General features: G+C 38.3%; 3 protein-coding genes across 3 annotated transcripts in view; 1 reads left to right on the forward strand and 2 right to left on the reverse strand.

Moving 5' to 3' along the window:
• LOC117976680 (coiled-coil domain-containing protein 144A-like) overlaps positions 1-24,302 on the forward strand; it is a 665,749-nt gene that overhangs the window by 622,762 nt on the left and 18,685 nt on the right. Inside the window, exons 7-10 of the mRNA XM_063598722.1 lie at positions 1,212-1,395; positions 1,950-2,078; positions 4,100-5,053; positions 6,637-6,774. Coding sequence (XP_063454792.1) covers positions 1,255-1,395; positions 1,950-2,078; positions 4,100-5,053; positions 6,637-6,774 — 1,362 coding nt within the window. The 5' untranslated portion in view covers positions 1,212-1,254. The remainder of the gene's footprint in view (positions 1-1,211; positions 1,396-1,949; positions 2,079-4,099; positions 5,054-6,636; positions 6,775-24,302) is intronic.
• Positions 11,749-12,157, reverse strand: LOC134728371 (small ribosomal subunit protein eS28-like). The gene has a single exon (XM_063598727.1). It carries the CDS (start codon positions 12,092-12,094, stop codon positions 11,885-11,887), a length of 210 nt encoding a protein of 69 aa, XP_063454797.1. The 5' UTR covers positions 12,095-12,157; the 3' UTR covers positions 11,749-11,884.
• Positions 11,749-18,117, reverse strand: LOC129394396 (regulator of nonsense transcripts 3A-like). Its single transcript, XM_055101264.2, has one exon. It carries the CDS (start codon positions 15,978-15,980, stop codon positions 15,147-15,149), a length of 834 nt encoding a protein of 277 aa, XP_054957239.2. The 5' UTR covers positions 15,981-18,117; the 3' UTR covers positions 11,749-15,146.

Genomic DNA, 24,302 nt, shown 5'->3' on the forward strand with positions numbered 1-24,302 from the left:
CTATATTGATTCTTCTAATCTATGAACATAGGGCATATTTCCATTTGTTTGTGTCATCTATGATTTCCTTCAGCAGTGCTTTCTAATTCTCCTTTTAGAGATCTTTCACCTCCTTGGTTAAGTATATTCCTAGGTTTTTGTTGTTGTTGTTGTTGTTGCAGCTGTTGTAAAAGGGATTAGGTTCTTGATTAGATTCTTACCTTGGTCATTCTTGATGTTTACTAGTGCTCCTGATTTGTGTACATTGATTTTGTAACATGAGACTTTTACTGATTTCATTGATTAAATCTAGGAGTCTTTAGGGTTTTCTAAGCTAAAACAGAGATAGTTTGACTTTGTCTTTTCCAATTTGGATGCCCTTTATTTATTTCTCTTACCTGATTGCTCTGGCTAGGACTTCCCAGTTTTATTCTAAATATGCACGAAATAAGTAAAATGGACAGTAATTGATGATTATTTTATTCCATATCTCTCATATGCAGATAAAATTAATTCCAAATTCATTGTTGAAACACATATTATCCTTTACTTTTAAATTAAATATTAGATCCTGTCTTGTTCCAAAAAGGGATTTTAAAATTGGTGATGAAATACTTAAGAATCAAGAAGATAAGTTGAAAGTGTTACCCAAAAGAGAAACATAAAAAGGATGGGGTAACAGTTATAGACAGCTTAGGCTAGTCTTGGATTATAGTAATCTGCAGATACATGTTGTGTGAATGACATCTGATGGTGTTATCTTACACTGTAAATCATTTTTATGACTACACATACACTATTTCATGAAGATGAAAATGCATTTCTAGTGAATTTCTAAACTTGTTTGTAAACAGTAACTTCTTTTAAATTAGCTAACTCTAAATGATCTGTTCTAATTAATTTTCAACTTGTATAATGTGAAAAAGAAGTAATTTTCAACTTGTAACTTTACTGAAAAATTTCAAATATGCTTTTCCATAATATTTACCAGGGTTACTAGTAACAGAAACTTACCAGTTAATGGAATATTTCTTTCCTCACTACCTCTCAAATATATATGTCCCTTGGAAGAGATCGAAGTGAGAAATTAAAAACATGAGAACTAGAAAGGAAACAAGAGCATAGGAGTTTTTATGAGGATAATAAACCCACATGGGAAGAGCCAGATCACAGAATAAACTTTTTTATTTTTTAACAAAACACATTTTAATGTAATCCATGTTTAACTGCAGACTTGCCTTAAAACAAGAAAATGAGTAGAAAAGAAATGCCGTTATGTTGTATAATAAAGATAGTGAACAGTTAAGAATAAAAGAAGAGGAGTGTGGGAAAGTGGTTGAAACAAAGCAACAACTTAAATGGAATCTGAGAAGACTTGTTAAGGAATTGAGGACAGTAAGAAATAACTTGGATCTGGTAAATTAATCTTTGGTGTAAACTTCATTTTTCTAACTTTGTGTTTCATCGGCATTACTTATAATTTTTTGGCTTCATGTATATCATTTAGGTTTAAAATAAACCAAAACTGTTATTTCCTCTTAAGAATGAACTATGACATTTATAGATAAAATTATTTACTGTAAACCTTGTCATCTAATAGATGCTCAGTCTGTGTTTTTAGAGTGAAGGATAAGTTGAGTTTAATCACTAATATAGCTGTTCATTTACACATTTTTTATGTTAAAATACAGGCTAAATAGCTTTGAAACTATAAGGACACTAGTTAAATGTTTTGAAAGAAATTTTATTTCACAATGCTGTATCTTCCCGTAGTTAAGAACTGTTTTTCCTCTTTGACAGATTTAGCTGTCATGTATGCAATTAAGATTTGAGTGATTCTTGAGGGATAAAAGTTCTTGTGTTTTAACAGACTACTTCTTTTTAGCCATTTTATAAGAGAGGCTCTGCTCTTAACCTTTTAGATTTTCTTTTTCAGTGCTATTAGACCAAAACCTCCATGTCATCTCTAGGTTGTGCAGGAGAGAAACGGTGCCCAGAAGCAACTTTCTGAAGAACAGGATGCCAGAATATTACAAGATCAGATTCTGACGAGTAAACAAAAGGAACTAGAAATGGCTCGAAAGAAAATGAATTCTGAGGTATTTTCTTTAGTCATTTTCAAATATATTTTTGTATGTGAATATATTTTTAAAAAACAACTCTGTGCAACTTGGAAAGTACAATGGATTTTTGAACTACACACACACACACACACACACACATTTGGGGGTGGTGATGGTGGTTCTGGCATTTTTGGCTCATTGAATAAAGTCATGTTCTTAATTCAACTCCATTTGTTTGCAAGAGTCAAGTAGTGACATTCACAGTGGCCTTATCCAAAGGAGAAACATTTGTTATTTTTCATAGAATTAATGATCTTTCCACAATCTCAAAATCCTTGCTACTAACAACAGACGTTCTAGTTTTCAGACATTATTTCATCTTCCTAATATATTAATGGAGAGGTTAGATTATTATTTCCACTTGCAGTAAGGATGAAATGTATAGCCAGTTCACAGGCCGTACTTCAGATGCCGTTTCCCTTACTTTTGAGGAGAGTAACAGTTTGCTCCAAGTAGCGTCTCATTTCAGTGCAAAGAGCTTTGAAAACAATGATATGCCATAATATAAACTTGGTGATAATTTCTTGGTAAGTGTTTTTTCTTAGAAAAATAGTTCAGTGTGTGGGAGACTGAGGTGGGTGGATCACGAGGTCAGGAGATCAAGACCATCCTGGCTAACGTGGTGAAACCCCATCTCTACTAAAAATACAAAAAAAATTAGCCAGGCGTGGTGGCGGGAACCTGTAGTCCCAGCTACTCGGGAGGCTGAGGCAGGAGAATGGCGTGAACCCTGGGTGGCGGAGCTTGCAGTCAGCCGAAATTGGGCCACTGCCCTCCAGCCTGGGTAACAGTGCGAGACTCCGTCTCAAAAAAAAAAAAAGAAAAGAAAAACAGTTCAGTGTATTTCACCCTGTTTCATGCTTATTTCTGTTTCAGACATTATAAAGAGGAAACGTAAGTTATTGTAATAACAGATAATCTCATGATTTTCTAAGAAAAGCTCTGTAACTTCTTTTTTTACCACTGGTGTTTTGAAATAAGCCTCTTTTATATTTATATATTTACAACACAGAAGTAATTGTGGTTTGGTGGAAGAGCACTAGAAGTAAAGTAAGGGGACCTAGGGAAAATCCTGCAACTTGCATATTTTTTGACCTCTCCTTTCAGAATTGTGATATAAATGAGTTCAGTGATACATGTACAAGTGCTTGGTACAAGGCCAGGTGCAGCGGCTGATGCCTGTAATCCCAGCACTTTGGGAGGCCGAGGTGGGTGGATCACTTGAGCCCAGGAGTTCCAGACCAGCCTGGGCAGCATGGCGAAACCTCATCTCTACAAAAAGTACAAATAAATTTAGCTGCGTGTGGGGGTGTGTGCCTCTAGTTCAGCTACCCAGGAGGCTGAAGTGGGAGGATCACCTGAGCCCGGGAGGCCAAGGCTACAGTGAGTCTTGATTGCATCACTGCCCTCTAACCTGAGTGATGGAGTGGAGACCCTATCTCGAAAAAAAAAAAAAAAGCCTAATATAATGCTTAGATTTAGCATTTATGAATAAATGTAATTCTTATATAACTGATGAGAAAAATGTTAGAAAAATAAATAGCTATAGAATATTCTCAGGAAAAAAAGAACTTAAAGAACGTTGGAACATTTCCTCTGTCCAGTTATATGCAAAGCTACAGCTTTTACTATAGGGTGGTGTATAGGTTAGATGTCAGAGTGTAAAGCCAATTTTTTAATGTAGTCAAATTTATTAATCTTTAATGCCTTTGAGTTTGTTGTAATTTGGAGACCGTCTTTTCCAATTCTGAGATGCTTAAAAATTCTCTAGTTATTTATGTTCTACATTCATGGATTCATTGTCTTCAAATAAACTTATGAAGTTTTGGGAATTTATGCTCTATGAGGTTTGAAGTTTCGATGGAATATTTTTTTCCAGTTGGATATCCACTTATGGCAATCTTTTCATTGTATACATGTATAGGTTATTTAATTTCAGAGAAAATCATAATCTGTCATTTTATTGAGTGCTACTGAATGTTTCCTTTCTTACTTAGATTTCTCATAGGCATCAGAAAGAAAAGGATCTCTTTCATGAAAATTGCATGTTGCAGGAAGAAATTGCCTTGCTGAGACTGGAAATAGATACAATAAAAAATCAGAACAAGCAAAAGGAAAAGGAATATTTTGAGGACATTGAGGTTGTGAAAGAAAAGAATGATAACCTTCAAAAAATTATAAAACAAAATGAGGAAACATTAACAGAAACAATACTCCAGTACAGTGGACAGCTGAACAATCTGACAGCTGAGAACAAAATACTCAATTCTGAACTGGAGAATGGGAAACAGAACCAAGAAAGACTAGAAATAGAAATGGAATCATACCGTTGTAGACTGGCTGCTGCTGTACGTGACTGTGATCAAAGTCAGACAGCAAGAGACCTAAAACTTGATTTCCAGAGAACAAGACAAGAGTGGGTTCGTTTACATGACAAAATGAAGGTTGATATGTCTGGCCTACAAGCTAAGAATGAGATTCTTTCTGAAAAACTTTCTAATGCTGACAGTAAAATTAACAGCCTACAAATTCAGCTCCATAACACAAGAGATGCTCTTGGAAGAGAGAGTTTGATTTTGGAACGTGTGCAAAGAGACCTCAGCCAAACACAGTGTCAGAAGAAAGAAACTGAACAAATGTACCAAATTGAACAAAGCAAACTGAAGAAATACATTGCCAAGCAGGAATCTGTAGAGGAGAGATTATCTCAACTACACAGTGAAAATATGTTGCTTCGACAGCAACTGGATGATGCTCACAAGAAAGCTAACAGTCAAGAAAAGACAATCAGTACTATCCAAGACCAGTTTCATTCTGCTGCCAAAAATCTTCAAGCTGAGAGTGAAAAGCAGATTCTTTCACTACAAGAGAAGAACAAGGAGCTGATGGATGAATATAATCATTTAAAAGAAAGAATGGATCAATGTGAGAAAGAGAAAGCAGGAAGAAAAGTAAGTATTAAGAAAGATAAAATATTTTTCAACCTTCCTGAAAGAAAATGTAAAGTAATATTTGGTTATGGCTAAATGTTGTATCTAGTTGAATATAAAATGTATAGATCATAAATGTATTTGCTGTATCAGCCTAGAAATGTACCAGTGAAAAAGAAGTTAAACCTGAAAGATGCTTTACTTTGCATAAAGAAATTGTGTCACCTATGAAATTTTAAGTTCAGTTACAGTGTTAATAGGTACAGACTAATGCTCATGATGTAGTCTTATGCTGCTGAAATGATCATTGCAATGCCCTTATGTGGCCATGTTTTAATACCATGATGAAGCAGATAAACAGAAATGCTCATACCTGACATGAGTATTTTGAAATTAAGATTCAGTGGGGAGGGTTGCTTTGACCGTTAATTCCAGATTTCCCAGGTGAACTGAAGTATACTGCTGTATCTCATAATACTTTTCCTTCAGTAATTTTGTAATGTATTTAAGTTGGTATAATTTTATTTTTATTCATATCAATTTGACTTAAATCTGAGACGATTTCAGTCTCAAATTACTTGTTATGACCTCTCAATTCTTTAAAGGCATTTACTTTTTTTTTTTTTTTTTTTTTTTTGAGATGGAATCTTGCTCTGTAAGTTTTGTATTTTTAGTAGAGACGGAGTTTTGCCATGTTGGCAAGGCTGGTCTCGAACTCCTGACCTCAGGTGATCCGCCCGCCTTGGCCTCCCAAAGTGCTGGGATTACAGGCGTGAGCCACTGTGCCCGGCCTAAAGGCATTTACTTTTTATTAAATCATAATTTGGGACAGATGTAAATTTCAGCAAAGCCATGTTACATTTAATCTTACCACTGGTATTTATAATTTACTTTGAATGTTTTTACAAAGAATTTGCTCATAATTTTCATTTCAAGGCTCACTGCCTATCATTCGGATATAACTTTGATAGTACAAAGGTAACTGTGGCTATCTGTGATTTATTTGTTTGGCATTGAGTCCCATTTTCAAACTAATCAGAAGTGGCAGGATTCACATATAGCAGGAATGGACTGAATCGGTGAGACAGTTGTAGGAGCTGAGATCAGGAGGGAGGTAGAGGCCAGGTTACCTAGGGCCTCAAAGGCCATTGGAATTTTACTTGTATTGTGAGATAGGAATCTTTTAGAAGGATCTGAGCAGGCAATTGAATATGCAAGGAACTCTGAGGTTGATTTGAGCTTCTAATAAAAAACAGGGAAAACATTTTACCAGTGTGGGATGTACCACCAGCAGCCCCACCCACGTATCAAATTCTTTTTGAGACTTCAGTAGGTTGTTAAGCACTGCAGATGTTTCAGGGAAGAGTGAGTAGTGGGCTGAATCTATTGCCTAAGTTAACAGAAAACCGATTTGGCAGGAAGATAACACCTTCTTTGTCCTTAACTAAATTCAGTAATAAACAAGAATGTGTGCACATGAGGAAAAGAAGGTGAATCATATATGTGTTGATGTTTTTCAAAGTATATAAGTTAGAGTTAAATCTTACTACCATAATTTGATAATAAGGTGATTTATAAATCAGTAACAAAAAATACCTTCACAGGTAGTTATGAGAGAATTCCAACAAGAATGGACCGATCTCCTAAAACAACAACCTACGTCAGAGGCTACCTCACGTTGTCACATTAATTTAGATGAGACACAGGATTCAAAGAAGAAATTGGGTCAAATCAGAAGTGAAGTATGTATGAAACATAACATGTCAACAGTTAATCTATAGGTGGTGAAATAATGTCAGATGTTTTAGGATACTGATTGCAGTGGATATCTTTCTTTTGTATTTTTATTATAATTCATTTTATTATAATTTAATTATCTTTATAATACACTTGTTTCTTAACCTCTGGCTTTCATTCTGTCCTTTTCTCCTCATAAGTACATACATTTTAAAAATAAGGATCATTTCCAAAGATCCTTAGGTAAATTGGGAATTATTCAGTATTCCTCACAGAAGTTGAGAGGCTTTTTTTTTTTCCTGTGAAGTAGTATTTTTTTAGTGATTTCTCTATTGCCATGGTGAGGCAAGCCAGATTAAATTATAGGATAATGTTTAATAGAATGTTCCAGAAAATTGTCTTATTTCTTATCTTTACTTTTGTGAATGGGTACAGAATCTGTATATATTTATTTCATGAATTTCAGGATAACTGGTACAGAAAGGCCATAGTACTGTTCTCCAAAATGCAAATGTTTTAATTTACAAACTACTTGAAATGTTAGGTACTTCCTTTATTTTCCTTTCATTTTAAATATATTGTGCTTTTTTACAAATCATGTATAGTATGTACATCCAAAGTAGAGAATTAAGAGATATATCTAGATTCTACCACTGAATTTTTAAAAACAAGTTTACTGAGAGAGAATTCTCATACCATGCAGTTTACCCATTGAACGTGTACAATTCATGGTCTCTTAATATATTCACGGAGTTGCATAACCATCACCATCATCAATTGTAGGACATTTTCATGACCCTGAAAAGAATCAGCAATCTATTTTGTTTCCATAGATTAGCCCATTCTGGACACCACGTATCAATTGGATCACACAATGTGTGGTGGTCTTTTGTGACTGGCTTCTTCTACTTAGCATAACATTTTTAAGGTTCATTGTGTTGTAACATGTATCAGTATTTAATTTCATCTTATTGCTGAGTAATTTTCCACTGTATGCACATACCACTAATTTATTTAGCCATTCATCAGTTGATGGACCTTTGGGTTGTTTCCATGTTTTGGCTATTATTAATCATGCTGCTGTGAACTTTTATTTACAAGTTTTTGTGTTTGTATATGTATTCCTTTCTCTCGGGTATATACATATGAGTTGAATTTCTGGGTCATATGGTAACACTATGCTTAACCTTTTGAGGAGCTGCCAGTCTGCTTTCCAAAGTGGTTGCACCATTTTACATTCCCATCAGCATTGTATGAGGGTTCTAATTTCTCCACTTCCTTGCCAACATTTTTCATATTTTTGATTGCAAAAGGATTCCAACCTAGAGGTATGAAGTGGTACCTCATTGTGGTTTTGATTCACATTTCCCTAATGATGAATGACTTTAAGCCTCTTTTTATGTGCTTATGAGCCACTTGTATATCTTCTTTGGAGAAATATCTGTTCAAATCTTTTGCCCACATTAAAATTGGGTTGTCCTAAATTTCTGAATTTTAAGAGTTCTTTATATACCCTAGGTGTAAGTCCCTTATCAGATATGTTTCCAAATATTTTCAATGGCTTTCCTTTTTATTTTCTTTTTTATGATTTATTATGTTTTTAAAATTTATATAATTTTAAATTGTAGAGAGAAGGTCTCACTATGTTGTCCAGGCTGTTTTTGAACTCCTGAGCTCAAGCAATCCTCCCACCTCGGCCTCCCAAGTGTTGGGATTATAGGTGTAAGCCACCATGCCCAGCCTCCTTTTCACTTTCTTGATGGTCTCTGTTCAAGCACAGAAGTTTCACATTTTCATGAGGTCCAGTTAATTTTTGTTTGTTTGTTTTGCAGTCACAAAGATTTATGGCTATGTTTTCTTCTAGGAATTTTATAGTTTTAGTTCCTACATTTAGCGGTTCTATTTTGTTACTTTTAGATATGACATTTGGTGAAGTCCACCTTTATTCTTTTGCATGTGGATATACCGTTTTCCCAGAACCATTTGTTGAAAAATCTATTCATTTCTCATTTAATTTTTTTTACACCCTTGTTGAAAATCACTTGACCATAAAAGTGTGTGTTTGTTTTTGGATTCTCAGTTCTAATATACTGAGCTATGTCTATCCTTATGCCAGTAGCAAATCACATTTTAGGAAAATTCATTTTCAGTCCTGTTGCTTATTACCAGTTGTCTTATGTAAGAATAGAAATTCAAGTAGTAGAATGTCTTTAATTTCACTTTTTGCTTCTTGAAGGAGTGTATGGCCAGCTTATGCCTTGCTGACTCCATGACATGATGAGAGTCAGGCTTACGAAGACAGATCCCATTAATTTTTTTTCTCCAGTCATATCTTTTGTCTCTCACCCAGTGCCTCTCTCTTCATTCCCATTTCCATCAAATCTTGGTCACAGGATATGCTGACTCCATCTACTATTTACTGCATTATGTTTTTATTAACTCATTGTAAGTCATAGAGTCATGTGTAGATTTTAACTATCTATGAAGGGCAAGATTAAGTCTAGGCTGTCATCCTTCCTCATTGGAAATTGAGCTAATTCATCATGTTGCAGTTTACAGTTAGATACTCTTTTGACCCAGCACCTGGTTCTCTTGTACACTCCCGGAGCTGAATCCTCTTCTTGGCACAGATACTACATTCTCAGAAACCAGAGTTCCCTGCATTTACCTCCTTTTGCTTAAATAGAGATGCATAGCTATGCTTTTGTAGTTCAATACATAATTCATTGAATAAATACTTCAACCCATTCAAAGAACAACTTCCAGGAGTGCAGCAACTGGAAATCAGGTCATGTCCAGGCATTTATCAGAAACAAATGGTTGAATTAGTTGTATGAATTTCAAAATTTCAGAGCCAATTTGTATGATATGGAGAAGCATTTTGATACAACATAAAGATGAGATGCTCTTCCCTTCTCCATACAAATGAGCTTGAAGTAAGGTAAAGGGGAAATTGCATTTAATAGCTTAACACTCAAAGGACACTACATTTTTACTTCTGAGATTGTTAAAACTGATTCCATAATATTTTGTTAATTTTCTCACTGAGGAAATGGAAATGAAGATTGAATCCTAGATTGATTAATAAATATCCAAAGCTGCTTATCACTTTTAGAATTTCAGTTCATTGAAATCAGGTACAATGTCTGATTTTTGGTTATTAATCAAATATTTCTGGTATTTTCAACTTTATACTTCAAATTATATATCTCCTTCGTTCTTCATCTTCCTTATTTCATAACTTGGGGGACAAATTCTAAAAGCCTCACTGGCTTAGTCATCAGAATTTGTAATCGAAAGGAATTTTTTCTAAACTTCCTCTGCAGTAGTTCTTACATCCTTCTCCTGGTTGTCTGCTGCTTCCCATTAGAGTTGTTTGCCATTAATAAATTAACCTCAACATTTTTTAGATCTGACTTTAAAGGAGACTAATTTCTACTGGGTATGTTATTCTATTTCTTGTTGTCTCCTTGTTTAAATTTATTTTTCTGGTTATTTTTTCCTAACAAATTACCCAAAGTTGAGTGGCTAAGAACAACATTCATTTAGTTCACCAATCTGTGGCTTGGGAAAACCCTGGCCAGGACAGCTTGCCTCTGCTCCCTTCAGCTTCACTTGGGATAAATCAAAGGCTGAGGGACTAGAATCATCTGAAGGTTTGTTCACTAAGATGTCTGTTGCTGATGGTGGCTATTGGTTGGAACTTTAGCTGGGGCAGGTTGCCCAAATATGTACATTGGAACTCCTAGGCTCTCTTTGTGGCCTAAGCTTCCTCACAACATGGGGGCTGGGGTCCAAGGGTGAGCAGTCTGCGGTAGAGAGCCTCTTCTAACGTAATGTTGGAAGCCACATGGTTATCACTTTTAACACTTTCTGTTCATTAGAAGCAAGTCACTAAGTTTCACCCATAGTCTATATATAGGATGAATGATTTTGCTTTTATTTTTATTGATGTATTTTTTTTTAGACATGGTGTCTTATTATGTTACCCAGGCCGGCCTTGACCTCTATGGCTCAAGAATTCTTCCTGCCTCTGCCTCGCAAGTAGCTGAGACCACAGGAATGTGACACCACACCTGGCTTCCTTCGATTTTTTGTGGACCTGTATAATTGTACATATTTATGGTATACACAGTGATATTTTGATAATGTGTAAACAATGTATAATGGTCAAATCAGGCTAATTAATATATTCCATCACCTCAAACATTTACCATTTCTTTGTGTTGTGAACTTTCAAAATCCTCTCCTCTAGCTTTTTAAATATCAGCTAGCCAAGCCAGGTGTAGTAGCACACACCTGTAATCCCAGCTATTTGGGAGGCTGAGGCAGGAGAATGGCTTGAACCCCGGAGGTGGAGATTGCAGTGAGCTGAGATTGCACCACTGCACGCCAAGCCTGGGTGACAGAGCAAGACTCCGTCTCAAAAAAAAAAAAAAATTAGTTAACCATATTCACCCTACAATGCAACAGAACACTAGAATTCATTCCTCCTATGTAACTGTAATCTTGTATCCATTAACCAGCCTCTCCCCATCTTCTACTCCCCTGTACCTTTCTCAGCCTCTAATACCCACAGTTCTACTCTCTACTTCCGTGAACTTTTTTTAAATATTAGCTCCCACATGAGTGAAAACATACAGTAGTTATTTTTCTGTGCTTGAATTATTTCACTTAGTGTCACTTAATGTCCTCATCCATGCTGTAAATGACATGATTTTATTCTTTTTTTTATGGCTGAATAGTATTCCACTGTGGACATATACCACATTTTCTTTACTCATCAACCACATTGATCTGTTGATGAACATTTAGGTTGATTCTGTATCTTGGTTGTTGTGAATAGTGCTGCAATCAACATGGGAATACTGGTATCCCTTTGATATGCTGATTTTCTTTCTTTTGGATAATACTTAGTAGTGGGATTGTTGGATCATATGACACTTCTATTTTTAGCTTTTTTTTTTTTTTTTTTTAACTTGAAACACAAACGCTTTATTTAAAGGAGCATCTCAATTCCGTGTGGCGGACAAAAAAAAGGAGCAGACTGTGACAGACCATTCCCATCGGCCAAGTGGTCGAACCCGACATCCAAGACCCAGCGAGCAGTCAAGCTCAGCGCAACCTCTGGGCTTCTCGCTCTGACTCCAAAAGGGTGAGCACGTCGCCCTCGCGCACGGGGCCTTTTACATTGCGGATGATGGATCGGCTCGTGTCGTCCATGAATTCCACGCGCACCTGCGTGCACTGTCCCTGAGAGCCGGTCCTGCCCAGGACCTTGGTGACCCTGGCCAGCTTGATAGGCTGCACACGGCTGGTGTCCATGATGGCGGCGCGGCGACGGTCTGGCGGAGAGCTGTTTTTAGCTTTTTAAGAAACTTCCATGGTTTTACTAGTTTACATTCCCTCCACGAGTGCATAAGAGTTTTCTTTTTCTCTCCAACCTCGCCAGGATTTTTTACTTCTGGTTTTTTTGTTTTTTGTTTTTTGATTTTTTTGATAGTAGCCATTCTGTGGTGAGACGATATCTTATTTGGGATTTTGTTTTCATTTTCCTGTTAGTGACGTTGAGTACTTTTCCATACATTTGTGGACATTCGTATGTCTTCTTTTTAGAAATGTCTATTTAAATTCTTTGTCCACATTTCAGGGGGGATTATTAACAATTTTTACTGTTGAGTTGTTTGAGTTCCTGGCATATTCTAGATATTAGACCTTTCTCAGATGAATAGATTTGTAAATATTTTCTCCCAGTCTACAATTGTTGGTTGTTTCCTTCACTTTGTTGATTGTTTCCTTTGCTGTGAAGAAACCTAATTTTAATATAGCTTTACTTATGTATTTTTGTTTTTATACCTGTGCTTTTTTTTGCATATGCCCGTGATAACTTAGCTATAAAATCTTTGCCTTGACCAATGTCCTGAAGCATTTTCCATATATTTTCTTGTAGTAGTTTTATAATTTTGGATCTCATGTTTAAGTCTTTAATCTATTTTGAGTTGATTTTTGTATATGGTGAAAGATAGGGACCTGGTTTCATTCTTCTTTTTACAGATACCCACTTTTCCCAGCCCCATTTGTTGAAGAGAGGGTTCTTTCCCCAATGTATGTTTTTGATACTTTTGTTGAAAATCAGGTGTCTGTAAATATGTGGATTTATTTCTGCGTTCTCTATTCTGTTCCATTGGTTTAATTTTCTATTTTTATACCAAGACCTTGCTCTTTTGGTTACTGTAACCTTGTAATATATTTTGAAGTCAGGTGGAGTGATGCCTCCAGCTCTGTTCTTTTCCCTCAGGCTTGGCTTGTATAGTCTAGCTTTTTTGCAGTTCCATATGAATTTTAGGATTGTGTTTTCCATTTCTGTGAAGAATGTTATTGGTGTTTTTTTATTGCAAGTTATAAAGGGCATTTTATTTTTATCTTATTCTTTCTCTTTCTTAACTTTCAGATTAAGGGAGTACATGTGCAGGTTTGTTACACAGGTATACTGCATAATGCTTAGGTTTAGGGTGCAGTTGAACCTATCACCCAGGTAATGAGCATAGTACCTGGCATGTCATTTTTCAACCATTGTCCAACCCAGTCCCCCTTCTTATAGTCCCCACTGTCTATTGCTCCCATCTTTATGTCCATGTGTACCCAATGTTTAGCTCCCACTTATAAGTGAGAACATGTAGTATTTGGTTTTCTGTTTCTGCATCAGTTTGCTTAGGATAATGGCCTCCAGCTGCATCCATGTTGCTGCAAAGGGCAGTGTTTTGTTCTTTTTATAGTTGCATAGTATTCCATATTGTATATGTGCTACATTTTCTTAATCCAGTGCATCATTGATGAGCTTCTGGTTTTATTCCATATCTTTGCTATTGTGAATAGTGCTGCAGTGAACATTGGGTGCATGTGTCTTTTTGGTAGAATGATTTTTTGGTGGTGGGAAGTGGATATTTAACCAACTAATGGGATTGCTGGGTTGAATGGCAGTTCTACTTTTAGTTCTGTGAGAGAAACCTCCAAACTGCTTTCCACAGTGGCTGAACGAATTTACCATTTTCTCCAATAGTGTATTAGAATTCCCTTTTCGCTGTAGCAGCTCTGCCAAAATCTGGGTTGTTGTTGCTTATTTTTTGACTTTCTAGTAATAGCCATTATGTCTGGTGTGAGATGGTATGTCATTGTGGCTTTGATTTGCTTTTCTCTGATGATCAGTGATGATGAGCATTTTTTCATATGTTTGCTCTCCACTTTTATGTCTTTTTTTGAGAAGTGTCTGTTAATGTATTTTGCCCACTTTTATATATTTTTTTAAATTCTTGTTTGTTGATTTAAGTTCCTTATAGGTTCTGGATATTAGAACTTTGTTCAATGCATAGCTTGTAAATACATTCTTTCATTGTTTAGGTTGCCTATTTAGTCTCTTGAATGGTTCCTTTTCCTATGCAGAAGCTCCTTTGTTTAACTAGGTCCCAATTTTTGTTTCTTTTTTTTTTTCTTTAACAAAATTTTTACTTAATAAATGGTTAAAATCGCAGTGCCAAAAATACATTCACATTTAGCAATTTCACTGAAAGGAAGAAACTACAGAATGCACGGTTTCAGAAAGCTATTTTAAGTTATTTACAAATAAAGTATCTAAAACTCAAAAACAGGCTGTATATGCTATATCTAGTTTATCCCTTCCCGAACAAAATTTCTGTTATTTGGGCAAATTCTTAAATCATGATTTAAACCGTAATGGTTACAAACCACAAACACATCCATCCAAAGACTGAAACCGTTTTTGTCTGGTCAGTGGCAAAACTGTTGAAAGGGCAATAGTTGAAGCTGTTGGGTTTTATATAGTGTGAACTCTGATAAATATTCCTACCAGGACTAAAACACAGCACACTTTGCAGGCATGGCTGACTCACAAAGGTTGTAACAAACAAGAACTACTCTTCACTCGACACCATGGCTCAGAGGCCACCGAGAAGCACGAGTGACTGACAGCTCCTCTGCTTACAAACGAATGAAACCCAAAGTGGATGTCGTTCTCACAGCACTGAAAGTGCTTCAGGACTCACACTGATCCAATACTAACTTTCTTCCCTATTTTACACATATTTTTCTACTGTCCAGTGGAAATCATCTTCTGTTTTGGCTAAACAACAAATACTAGTTTATAACAGGAATGGTAAAATCTGTGAGAATTCTGCTCAATTTAATACAAGATCACTACTTTCTTTAGAATGGTTTCTGCGTGTTTCTATGTCACCCTCTGTATTTTTAGCTTCCAGTTTCCTGGTAAGGAATAAGTTCTCCTTCCCAGTCACACTCGGGGTCATTTACACGTTTCTGGGATGCCCTCGCTCGTCCATGGAGGCCAGGTGCGTGCAGTGACTCACTCTGCCTCTTCCCTCTTCTCAGGACCAGTCCCCGAACCTTCTGCCTTGCAGATCCTCCTGTTTCCGCCACACTCTCGCGCTCGGAAGCGAGCTCCTGGATCATACAGCTGCAAGGCTGGCTGGTCCTTGTTTGCCAGTTGCTCTTTTATGGGTGCTGGACTGTCGTCACACCTCTGCGCTCTTCCCAGTCTCTCCATGGCCTCCCCCGGAGCCCCGCTGTCCTGGCTCCCCTTCTTCCCTCTGTCTTGGCCAGGTCCTTTCCCCCATCTCTGCTCATCCTCACTCCTTCTGGAAAGCCGGTCAGGCTCGTGGTGAGCTCTGTGCCTCCTGCCATCATCCACATGGTGTCTTTGTGCTTCAGATTCTTGTTCTTGAGATCTCTCCACATCCCTGTGCTCTTTATCACTGCCGCTGTGTGACGTCTCCTGGGGCTCCTCCAGCGAGCCTTCCACGGGCCTGGCTTTTACGACTGCACCGGGGGCACAGGATTCCTGCTTGCCACCTCCAGTATCAATCTCCTCTCCTCTTTCTTTTGGTTTCTCTGTGGTTGGTTCCTCTCCCTTTTCTGGTTTCTTAAGAAGCTTAACCCTTACTTCTTTCTCTGCAATTTTCTTCTGTTTATCTGTCTCTTTTTTTTTTTTTTTTTTGCATCTTTCTTCTTTTCTTCTTCTTTTTTCCTCTTCCTGCAAACGTTTCTTTTCTAACTCTCTCCTCCTCCGTTCTTCTCGCTTCTCTTCTCGAATTCTCTGCTTTTCTAATTTTCTATTTTTAATATATTCCAAAAGAAGTGTGGTTCTTCTAGCAATGAGCTCTCTTGTCTTCGCCTCCATCTCCCCCAGCAGAGTCTCAGGGTTGGCACTGGTCTTCTCTTCCTCCACACAGTAGGTTTCTAAAAACGTCTTATATTCTGGATCTTTGCTGTCAAGGAAGATATATCCATCAAAACGATCTCTAAAAAGAAGGATGTCATCAGGATTCCTAAAATTAATGTATGCTCTTGAGTAGAGATGAGGATAAAGACTCAGGTCGGCGGCGAAGAACTCGAAGTAGTCGTGTGCTGGCAGCGGGCGCAGCTGCTCCTCCAGCTGCTCCTTGGTGAGGCCCGGAGGCAGGGGGCAGATGACCACCTGCGGGGAGCGCGCGGCCGTTCCCACCGGGGCGGAGCGTGCACAAGGAGCTCAAAAGGCACCGCGTACCGCGCTGGGAGGCCCGGCCCCCGCCCCTCCCTCCTCTCCCTTCTCTCCCTCCCCTCCCTCCCCTCCCTCCCCTCTAGGTCCCAATTTTTCATTTTGACTTTTGTTGCAATTGCTTTTGAGGGCTTATTCATAAATTATTTTCAGAGGCTGCTTTCTAATAGTGTATTTCTTAGGTTTTCTTGTAGGATTTTTATAGTTAGAGGTCTTACTTTTAAGAATGTAATTCAGCTTTCATTAATTTTTGTATGTGGTGATAGCTGGGGTCAAGTTTCATTCTTCTGTGTATGGATAACCAGTCATCCCAGCACCATTTATTGAATAGGGAGTCCTTTCCCCATTGCATATTTGTGTCGGCTTTGTCAAAGACCCAATGGTTGTAGGCATGTGGCTTTATTTCTGGGCTCTCTGTTCTGTTCCATTGGTCTATGTGTCTGTTTTTGTGCCAGTACCGTGCTGATTTGTTTAGTGTAGCGTTTGTTTACTGTAGTATAGTTTGAAGTTGGGTAATGTGATGCATCAGGCTGGATTCTCTTTGCTTAGGATGGCTCTGGGTGTTTGGGCTCTTTTGTGGTTCCATATGAAATTTTAGAATAGTTTTTTCTAATGCTGTGAAAAATGACATTAGTAGTTTGATAGGAATGGTATTGAATCTGTAGATTGCTTTGGGCAGTATGGCCATTTTAATGCTATTGATTTTTCCAATTCATGAGCATGGAATGTTTTGCCATTTTTTTGGTGTCATCTATTTGGTGTCATGATTTTTTTCAGCAGTGTTTTGTAGTTCTCCTTGTAACCACCTTTCATGTCTGTAGTTAGATGCATTCCTAAGTATTTTGCTTTTTTGTGTGTGGCTATTATAAATTGGATTACATTCTTGATTTGTCTCTCAGCTTGAACTTTATTGGTATATAGAAATGCTATGGATATTTTTACATTGATTTTCGTGTCCTGACTGAAGTCATTTATCAGTTCCAGGATAAATTGGCAAACTCTTTAGAGTTTTTTAGGTACAGAATCATATCATCAGCAAAGAGAGATAGTTTGGCTTCTTTTCCTTTTTGGATACCTTTTCTTTCTTTCTTTTTCCTGATTGCTCTGGCTAGGAGTTCCAGTACTATGTTGAATACATACGGTGAGAGTGGGCATCTTTGTCTTGTTCCAGTTGGCAAGGGGAATGCTTCCAACTGTTTTTGTTCTTTTTTCTTTAATTTTTTTCTTTACTATTTTATAGAGACAAGGTCTCACTGTGTTGCCCAGCCTGGTCTCAGACTCCTGGCCTCAAGTGATTCTCCTGTCTTCGCCTCCCAACATGCTGGGGTTACAAGCATGAGCCACTGCACTTAGCCCCCACTTCCAGCTTTTGCCCATTCTGTATGGTTTCAGCTGTGGGTTTGTCATAGAGTGGCCTTTATTATTTTGAGGTCTGTTTCTTTGATGCCTAATTTGTTGGGTGTTTTTTTCATGAAGGGATGATGGACGTTATTGAAAGCTTTTTTGCATCTTTTGAGTTGATCATATGGTTTTTCGTTTTCATTCTGTTTATGTGGTGAAACACATTTATTGATTTGTGTACTTTGAACCAATTGCATCACAAAAATAAAGCTGACTTGATTGTGGTGAAGTAAGTTTTTGATGTGTTGCTGGATTTTGTTTGCTGATATTTTATTGAGGACTTTGGTGTCTACATTCATTGGGGATATTGGGCTGTAGTTTTCTTTATTCATTGTGTCTTTGCTGGCTTTTAGTATCAAGATGATGCTGGCATCATACAATGAGTTAGGGAGAAGTATCTCCTCAATATTTTGGAATAGTTTCATCAGGTTTGTTAACAGCTCTTCTTTGTATGTCTGGTAGAAATTGGCTATGAGTCAGTCTGATCTGAATCTGTTTTTGGCTAGTAGGTTTTTTATTACTGATTCAATTTCAGAGCTTGTTATTTGTCTGTTCATGATTTCAATTTCCTCGTGGTTCAATCTTTGTTGGTTTCCAAGGATTTATCCATTTCTCCTAGATATTCTAGATTGTGTGTATACAGTGGTGTTCATTGTAGTCTCTGAGGATCTTTTGTATTACTGTGGGATTGGTTGTAATGTCATCTTTGTTGTTTCTGATTGTGCTTATTTAGATGTTCTCTGTTATTTATTTATTTATTTATTCATTTATTTATTTATCTAGCTAGTAGCCTGTCAGTATTTTCATCCCTTCAAAAAGCCAACTTTTGGTTTCACTGATCCTTTGTATGGATTTTTGGGCCTCAAGTTTTCTCAGTTATGCTCTAATTTTATTTATTGCTTTTCTGTTGCCAGCTTTGGGGTTATTTTGTCCTTGTTTTTTAGTTCCTCTCGGCACAGTGTCAGATTGTTAATTACAGATCTGTCTAACTTTTCAACATATTTGTTTTGCACTATAAGCTTTCCTCTTATGCTGCTTTTGCTGTATCCCAGAAGTTTTGGTATGATGTTTCTTTTTGCTTATTACAAATCATTGTTTGATTTCTGCCTTAAATTCTTTCTTTTCCCAAAGTCATTTAGGAGCCAGTTGTTTGATTTCCATGTAATTGTGTGGTTTTCAGAGATCTTCTTGATATTCATTTCTATTTTTATTGCACTGTGGTCCAAGAGAATGGTGTTGTGTGATTTCATTTTTTAAAAATTTATCATGACTTGCTTTATGGTCAAACATGTTGTTGATCTTGGAGTATGTTCTTTGTGCAGATGAGAAAAAGGTGTATTCTGTAGTTGTTTGGTGGAGTATTCTGTAGATGTCTGTTAGGTCCAATTAGTCAAGTGTTAAATTTAAGCCCAGAATTTCTTTGTTAGTTTTTTGTCTCAATGATTTGCCTTAACACTATCAATGAGATGTTGAAGATCCCCACTGTTATTGTGTGACTGAGTCTTTTGGTAGGTCTGGAAGTACTTGGTTGTTTTTGAATGTGGGTGCTTCAGTGTTGGGTGGGTATGTATTTAGGATAGGGATGTCTTCTTGGCGAAGTGAGTCCTTTATCATTGTGTAATGCCCTTCTTCATCCTTTTTTTGGCTGTTGTTGGTTTAAAGTCTGTTTTATCTAAGAATAACAACCCCTTGCTTTTTGCATTTTATTTGCATGACAGATCTTTGTCCATCTCTTTACTCAGAGCCTGTGGGTGCCATTACATGTGAGATGTGTCTTTTGAATATAGCAGACTGTTGATTCTTATGGGTTTGTTTTATTTTAATTCAACTTGCCACTCTGTGCCTTTTAAGTGAGGCATTTAGACCATTGAATTCAGTATTAACATTTATATGTGAGATTTTGATTCCGCCATGATGTTTTTAGCTGTTTGCTTTGTACTCTCGATTGTGTAGTTGTGTAATAGGGTCTGTGGGCTATGTACTTAGGTGTGTTTTTGTGGTAGTGGGTATTGTTCTTTCTTTTCCATATTTAGAACTCCTTAAGAATCTCTTGTAAGTCTGGTCTAGTGGTAATGAATTTCTTTAGTGTTTGTCTGGAAAAGATTGTATTTCTCTGTCACTGATGAGGCTTAGATTGGAGTGGTATGAAGTTCTTGGCTGCAATTTCTTTAAGGATGCTGACAACAGGCCCCACTTTCTGGCTTATAAGGTTTTTGCCAGAAAGAGGTCAGCTTTTCACCTGATGCAGCTGTTATAGCTGCCTGTGAGATTTTTCCTTTCACGTTGACCTTGGAAAGTCTGATGGGCTGTGTATCTTGGGGACGGTTGTAGAGGTTCTCTGAATTTCTTGAATTTTTCCATCAACCTCTGTAATGAGATTGGGGAAATTTCATGGACTATATCCTCAGATATGTTTTCCATGTTGCTTCCTCTCTCTCCTTCTCTTTCAGCCATGCCAGTGAGTCATAGATTAGTGTCTTTACAAAATCCCACATTCCTCAGATGTTTTGTTCATTTTTAAAATGGTTTTTTCTTTATTTTTGTCTGACTGGGCTGACTCAAAAGACTGGTCTTTGAGCTCTGTAATCCTTCCCTCCGCTTGGTCTCATCTGGTTTTGAAGGTCCCTCCTGTGTTGAATTTTGCAGCTCCAGAAGTTCAGTTTGATTCTTTTTAAAAATGGCTCTGTCGTGTTTCAACTTTTGGATGGTTATACTGGCTTCCTTGGATTGGATTTCAACTTTCTCTTTAATCTCATTGAGCTTTGTTGCCATTGAGATTCTGAATCACATGTCTGTGATAAAGCATGTCATTACACTTTAATCTGGTGAGAATTTATAGCTGGGGAGCTTGTGTGATTTTTTGGAGGTAATGAAATGCTCTGATTTGTTGAATTGCTAGAGTTCTTGTGCTGATTATTCCTCCTCTGAAAATGCTGATGTTTCTTTATCGTTTTGAAATTCCTGTCATTTGGATGGGGATTTTTGTTTTTATGTTCTTTTTTTTCTCTTGAGGGTTTGTGGTGTGTATTGTGTGTAGTTGATTGGCCTTTTTTTCTGGGTGGTTTCAGATGGCCAGGACTCTACACAGGTTCCTTCCTTGTGGCTACTTTCCTGCATTGGGTTTCACAGATGTGTGTTGAAGGTATATAATGATTTTTGTTTGGTGGTGTAATTCAGTCTGCAATCCAGGAGATGGTGCTCTAGAGTACGGGCTGGCATGCCTCTTTTCTATTTCAGCGTGTTGGCAGCAGTGCTCTGGGGAAGGGGGAGAAGTAGGATTGGGAAGGCGAGAGATAACCCCCTAACCAAATCAGTTCCTGGAACTTGGGAGAGCCCCCTCCAATCACTGGTGCCACACCTGAATTTTGAGGGCTGCACACCTCCCACCCTTAGGGCAGCGGCCCAAGCCAAAAGTTAGGTTGCCGAGAGACCTACAACTCTCTGGGGACGTGCTGGTTGTCTGGGCTTGGTAGAGTCAGAGCAGGTTGTAGAGTATGTCTGCGGATCCGCAGGTCGTCTGTTGATATAATGTGGGTCAAGGGGGGAGGATCCCCGGGCAGGGCTGTGGTTCTGTGGGTGTGCACCTGGTGTGGTACCTGCAGCCCAGGGTTTTTTGCCCAGCAGATGGCTGTGGGGAGCACTTAGCTCGCACTCACCCAACCAGGCCTCCCTCCAGTGTCTGCCCCCAGGGCAGGCCCAACTAGGTAGTTTTGTCCCCCAGCCTTCCGTGCCCAGATCAACTGGACTGTTAGCTGTTTCAGGCAGTGGTGCTCCCTCAGGCAGAGGCTGTGGACAGACAGGTTACACCCTTCCTGGACAGATCTTGTAGAACAGGGTCCCCAACCTCCAGGTGGCAGACCAGTACTGGTCTGTGGCCTGTTAGGAACTGGGCCGCACAGCAGGAGGTGAGGGGAGGGCTGGTGAGTGAGCATTACCACGTGAGCTTTGCCTCTTGTCACATCAGCAGCGGCATTAGATTCTCATAGGAGCGCGAGCCGTGTTGTGAACTGTGCACGTGAGGGATCTAGGTTGCGTGCTCCTTATGAGAATCTAATGCCTGACGATCTGAGGTGGAACAGTTCCATCGCGAAACCATCCCCACCCCACCGTCTGTGGAAAAATTGTTTTCCACAATGCCAGCACCTGGTGCCAGAAAGGTTGGGGACTGCTGTTGCAGAGGGAGCACACCCGGCTCCCACACTGGCATATGAACTTGGGCCCTCTCTTCTCGGCATTGTGAGAGAGAAAGCTACTCCTCTTCTTGAGCTCAGGCCACAGATACCAGCTCAGTATACTTGAGCAGTGTGCTTGAATCCTGGGGGTATTGAGACCAGGTTCATGACTTTGTCTTCTGGTCTCGTGGGGTTGAGCTTTGGCTGTGCTGAGGGTGGGGGCTGAACTGCTCCCAGGCCTCCGGCAAAGCACTCAGATGGGGCAGTGGAGGCTGTGCTGTGTGCTTACCCTTGCGTGAGTAGCTAGGCAGGGGCCTTGGGAGGGGCTGGTGGACAAGAAGGTACACAGACCAGATATGCTGCAGTCCCATGGTAAATGCAGCCCTACTGTCTTCTGGCCTGGCAGTAAGCAGGAGCTAGAGTCACTCAGAGCAAGATGGAGAGCCTTGGGGGGATGGGTGCCTATGGTCATGTTTTGCTGCAGCTGTACCAGGTGCAAAACCTTCTGGGCTGTATGCGGGTTTGAGCTCTGCCTCTGCCTATTCGTCAGCCAGTTCCTCTTGCCAGTTCAGATGTCTGTGTGGGTCCAGGGATCTCTGGGAGCTAGTATCCCAGAGTTCGTTGGTGGGAGTGTGGTGCTGCACAGTTCCTTCACCCACCCCTTCCTTAGTTTCTGGATTGGGAGGTAATCCTAGTGCTTGGTGACTCTGTGCAGGCTTCCCAGATTTATTCCTCTTCAGCCTTGATGCCTGCATTACCTATCAAATTTCAGTGTTTTCTCTCCAAAGACCTACTCCAAGTGTGATAATTTACTTGATAGTTTGGTTTCTCTCTCACAGAGAGGCATCTCCTGGCTGCATGTGGTGAGCATCTTGTCTTCCCCTAAAAACATCAAAATTGGTATTTAATAGAGCTTGCATTCAGTCTGTAGACTGCTTTCAGTAATAAGGTCATTTAACCAATATTCTTCCAGTCCGTGAGCATGCAATATCTTTCCATGTTTGTGTCCTCTACAATTTCTTTTGTCGGTGTTTTGTAGGTTTTTGTTTTGTTTTGTTTTGTTTTGTTTTTTAAAGCTCTTTACAAAATCTCTCTGGTTAACTTTATTCTGAGCCATTTTATTATTTTGTAGCTAGAATAGTGGGACGGCCTTCTTGATGTCTTTTTATGCTAGTTGATTATTAGTGTATAGAAATGTTACACATGCTATTGGCATTATTTTTGTATGCTGATTTTGTGGCCTGCACCTTTGCTGAATTCTTTAGTTCTAACAGGCTTTTTTGGTGGCGTGTTTATGGTTTTCTGTATATGAGATCAGGTCATGTGCACAGGGAGACAATTTGACTTTCTGTTTTCCAATCTGGATCCCCTTTATTTCTCTGACAATTTTTGTATCTGCATCCTTCAGGGATATTGGCATGTAGTTTTCTTTTGTTGTTGTGTCTTTGTCTGGGTTTGGCCTTAGAGTAATACTGACCTTTAGAATAAACTAGGAAGATTTTGGAATAATTTATGAAAAATTGGTGTTAGTTTTTCCTTAAAAGTTTAGTAGAATTCAGAATAGCTTACCCAGTTTTAGACCTTTCTTTGTTGGTAAACTTTATTACTAATTCAATTACATTACCGTTATTGGTCTGTCCAGGTTTCCTTTTCTTCTTGGTTCATTCTTGCTGGTTATGCACTTCCAGGAATGTATCCATTTTCCATACGTTTCCAGTTTGTTGGCATATAGTTGTTCATAATAGTCTCTCATGACTCCATGTATTTCTTTGCTATCTCCTTTTATGTTTCCCTCTTTATTTACTTGAGTTTTCTCTTTTTTCTTGTTTAATGTAGTTTGCAGTTTTGCTTTATTAGTCTACCTCATTCAGTTCTGCCCTGCCTTTATCATTTCTTTCCTTCTACTACATTTGAGTTTTGGGTCTGTTCTTGCTTTTTTGGTTTCTTCAGGTGTATTGTTAGGTTGTTTATTTGAAGTCTTTCTCTTTTTTGGATGTAGCTGTTAATTGCTATAAATTGCCCTCTTAGTGCTTCTTTTGTCACTTTCTATAGGGATTGATTTTTTTCCCCATTTTCATTTGTTTCAAGATATTTTAAATTTTTTTTCTTAATTTATTGATTGGCCCAGTTGTTCATTCAGGAGCATGCTGTTTAATTTCCATGCATTTGTACAGTTTACAAAGTTTTTGTCGTTACTGATTTCCATTTTTATTCCATTGTGGTTTGAGAAGATATTTGATATGAGCTTTTAAACTCAATATATGGTCTATTCTGGAGAATGTTCTATGTGCTAATGAGAAGAATGTGTATTCTGCAGCTTCTTAATACAGTGTTCTGTAAGTGTCTGCTAGGTCCATGTGGTCTATAGTGCAGGTTCATTTCGATGTTTCTT

Source organism: Pan paniscus, chromosome 19 (assembly GCF_029289425.2).
Source record: "Pan paniscus chromosome 19, NHGRI_mPanPan1-v2.0_pri, whole genome shotgun sequence".
Lineage (NCBI taxonomy): Eukaryota > Metazoa > Chordata > Mammalia > Primates > Hominidae > Pan > Pan paniscus.

What these genes read in the sequence shown, in the direction of transcription:
- LOC134728371 (XM_063598727.1), bottom strand. Translation starts at nt 12,094, where the DNA reads ATGGACACCAGCCGTGTGCAGCCTATCAAGCTGGCCAGGGTCACCAAG.
- LOC129394396 (XM_055101264.2), bottom strand. Translation starts at nt 15,980, where the DNA reads ATGGAGGCGAAGACAAGAGAGCTCATTGCTAGAAGAACCACACTTCTT.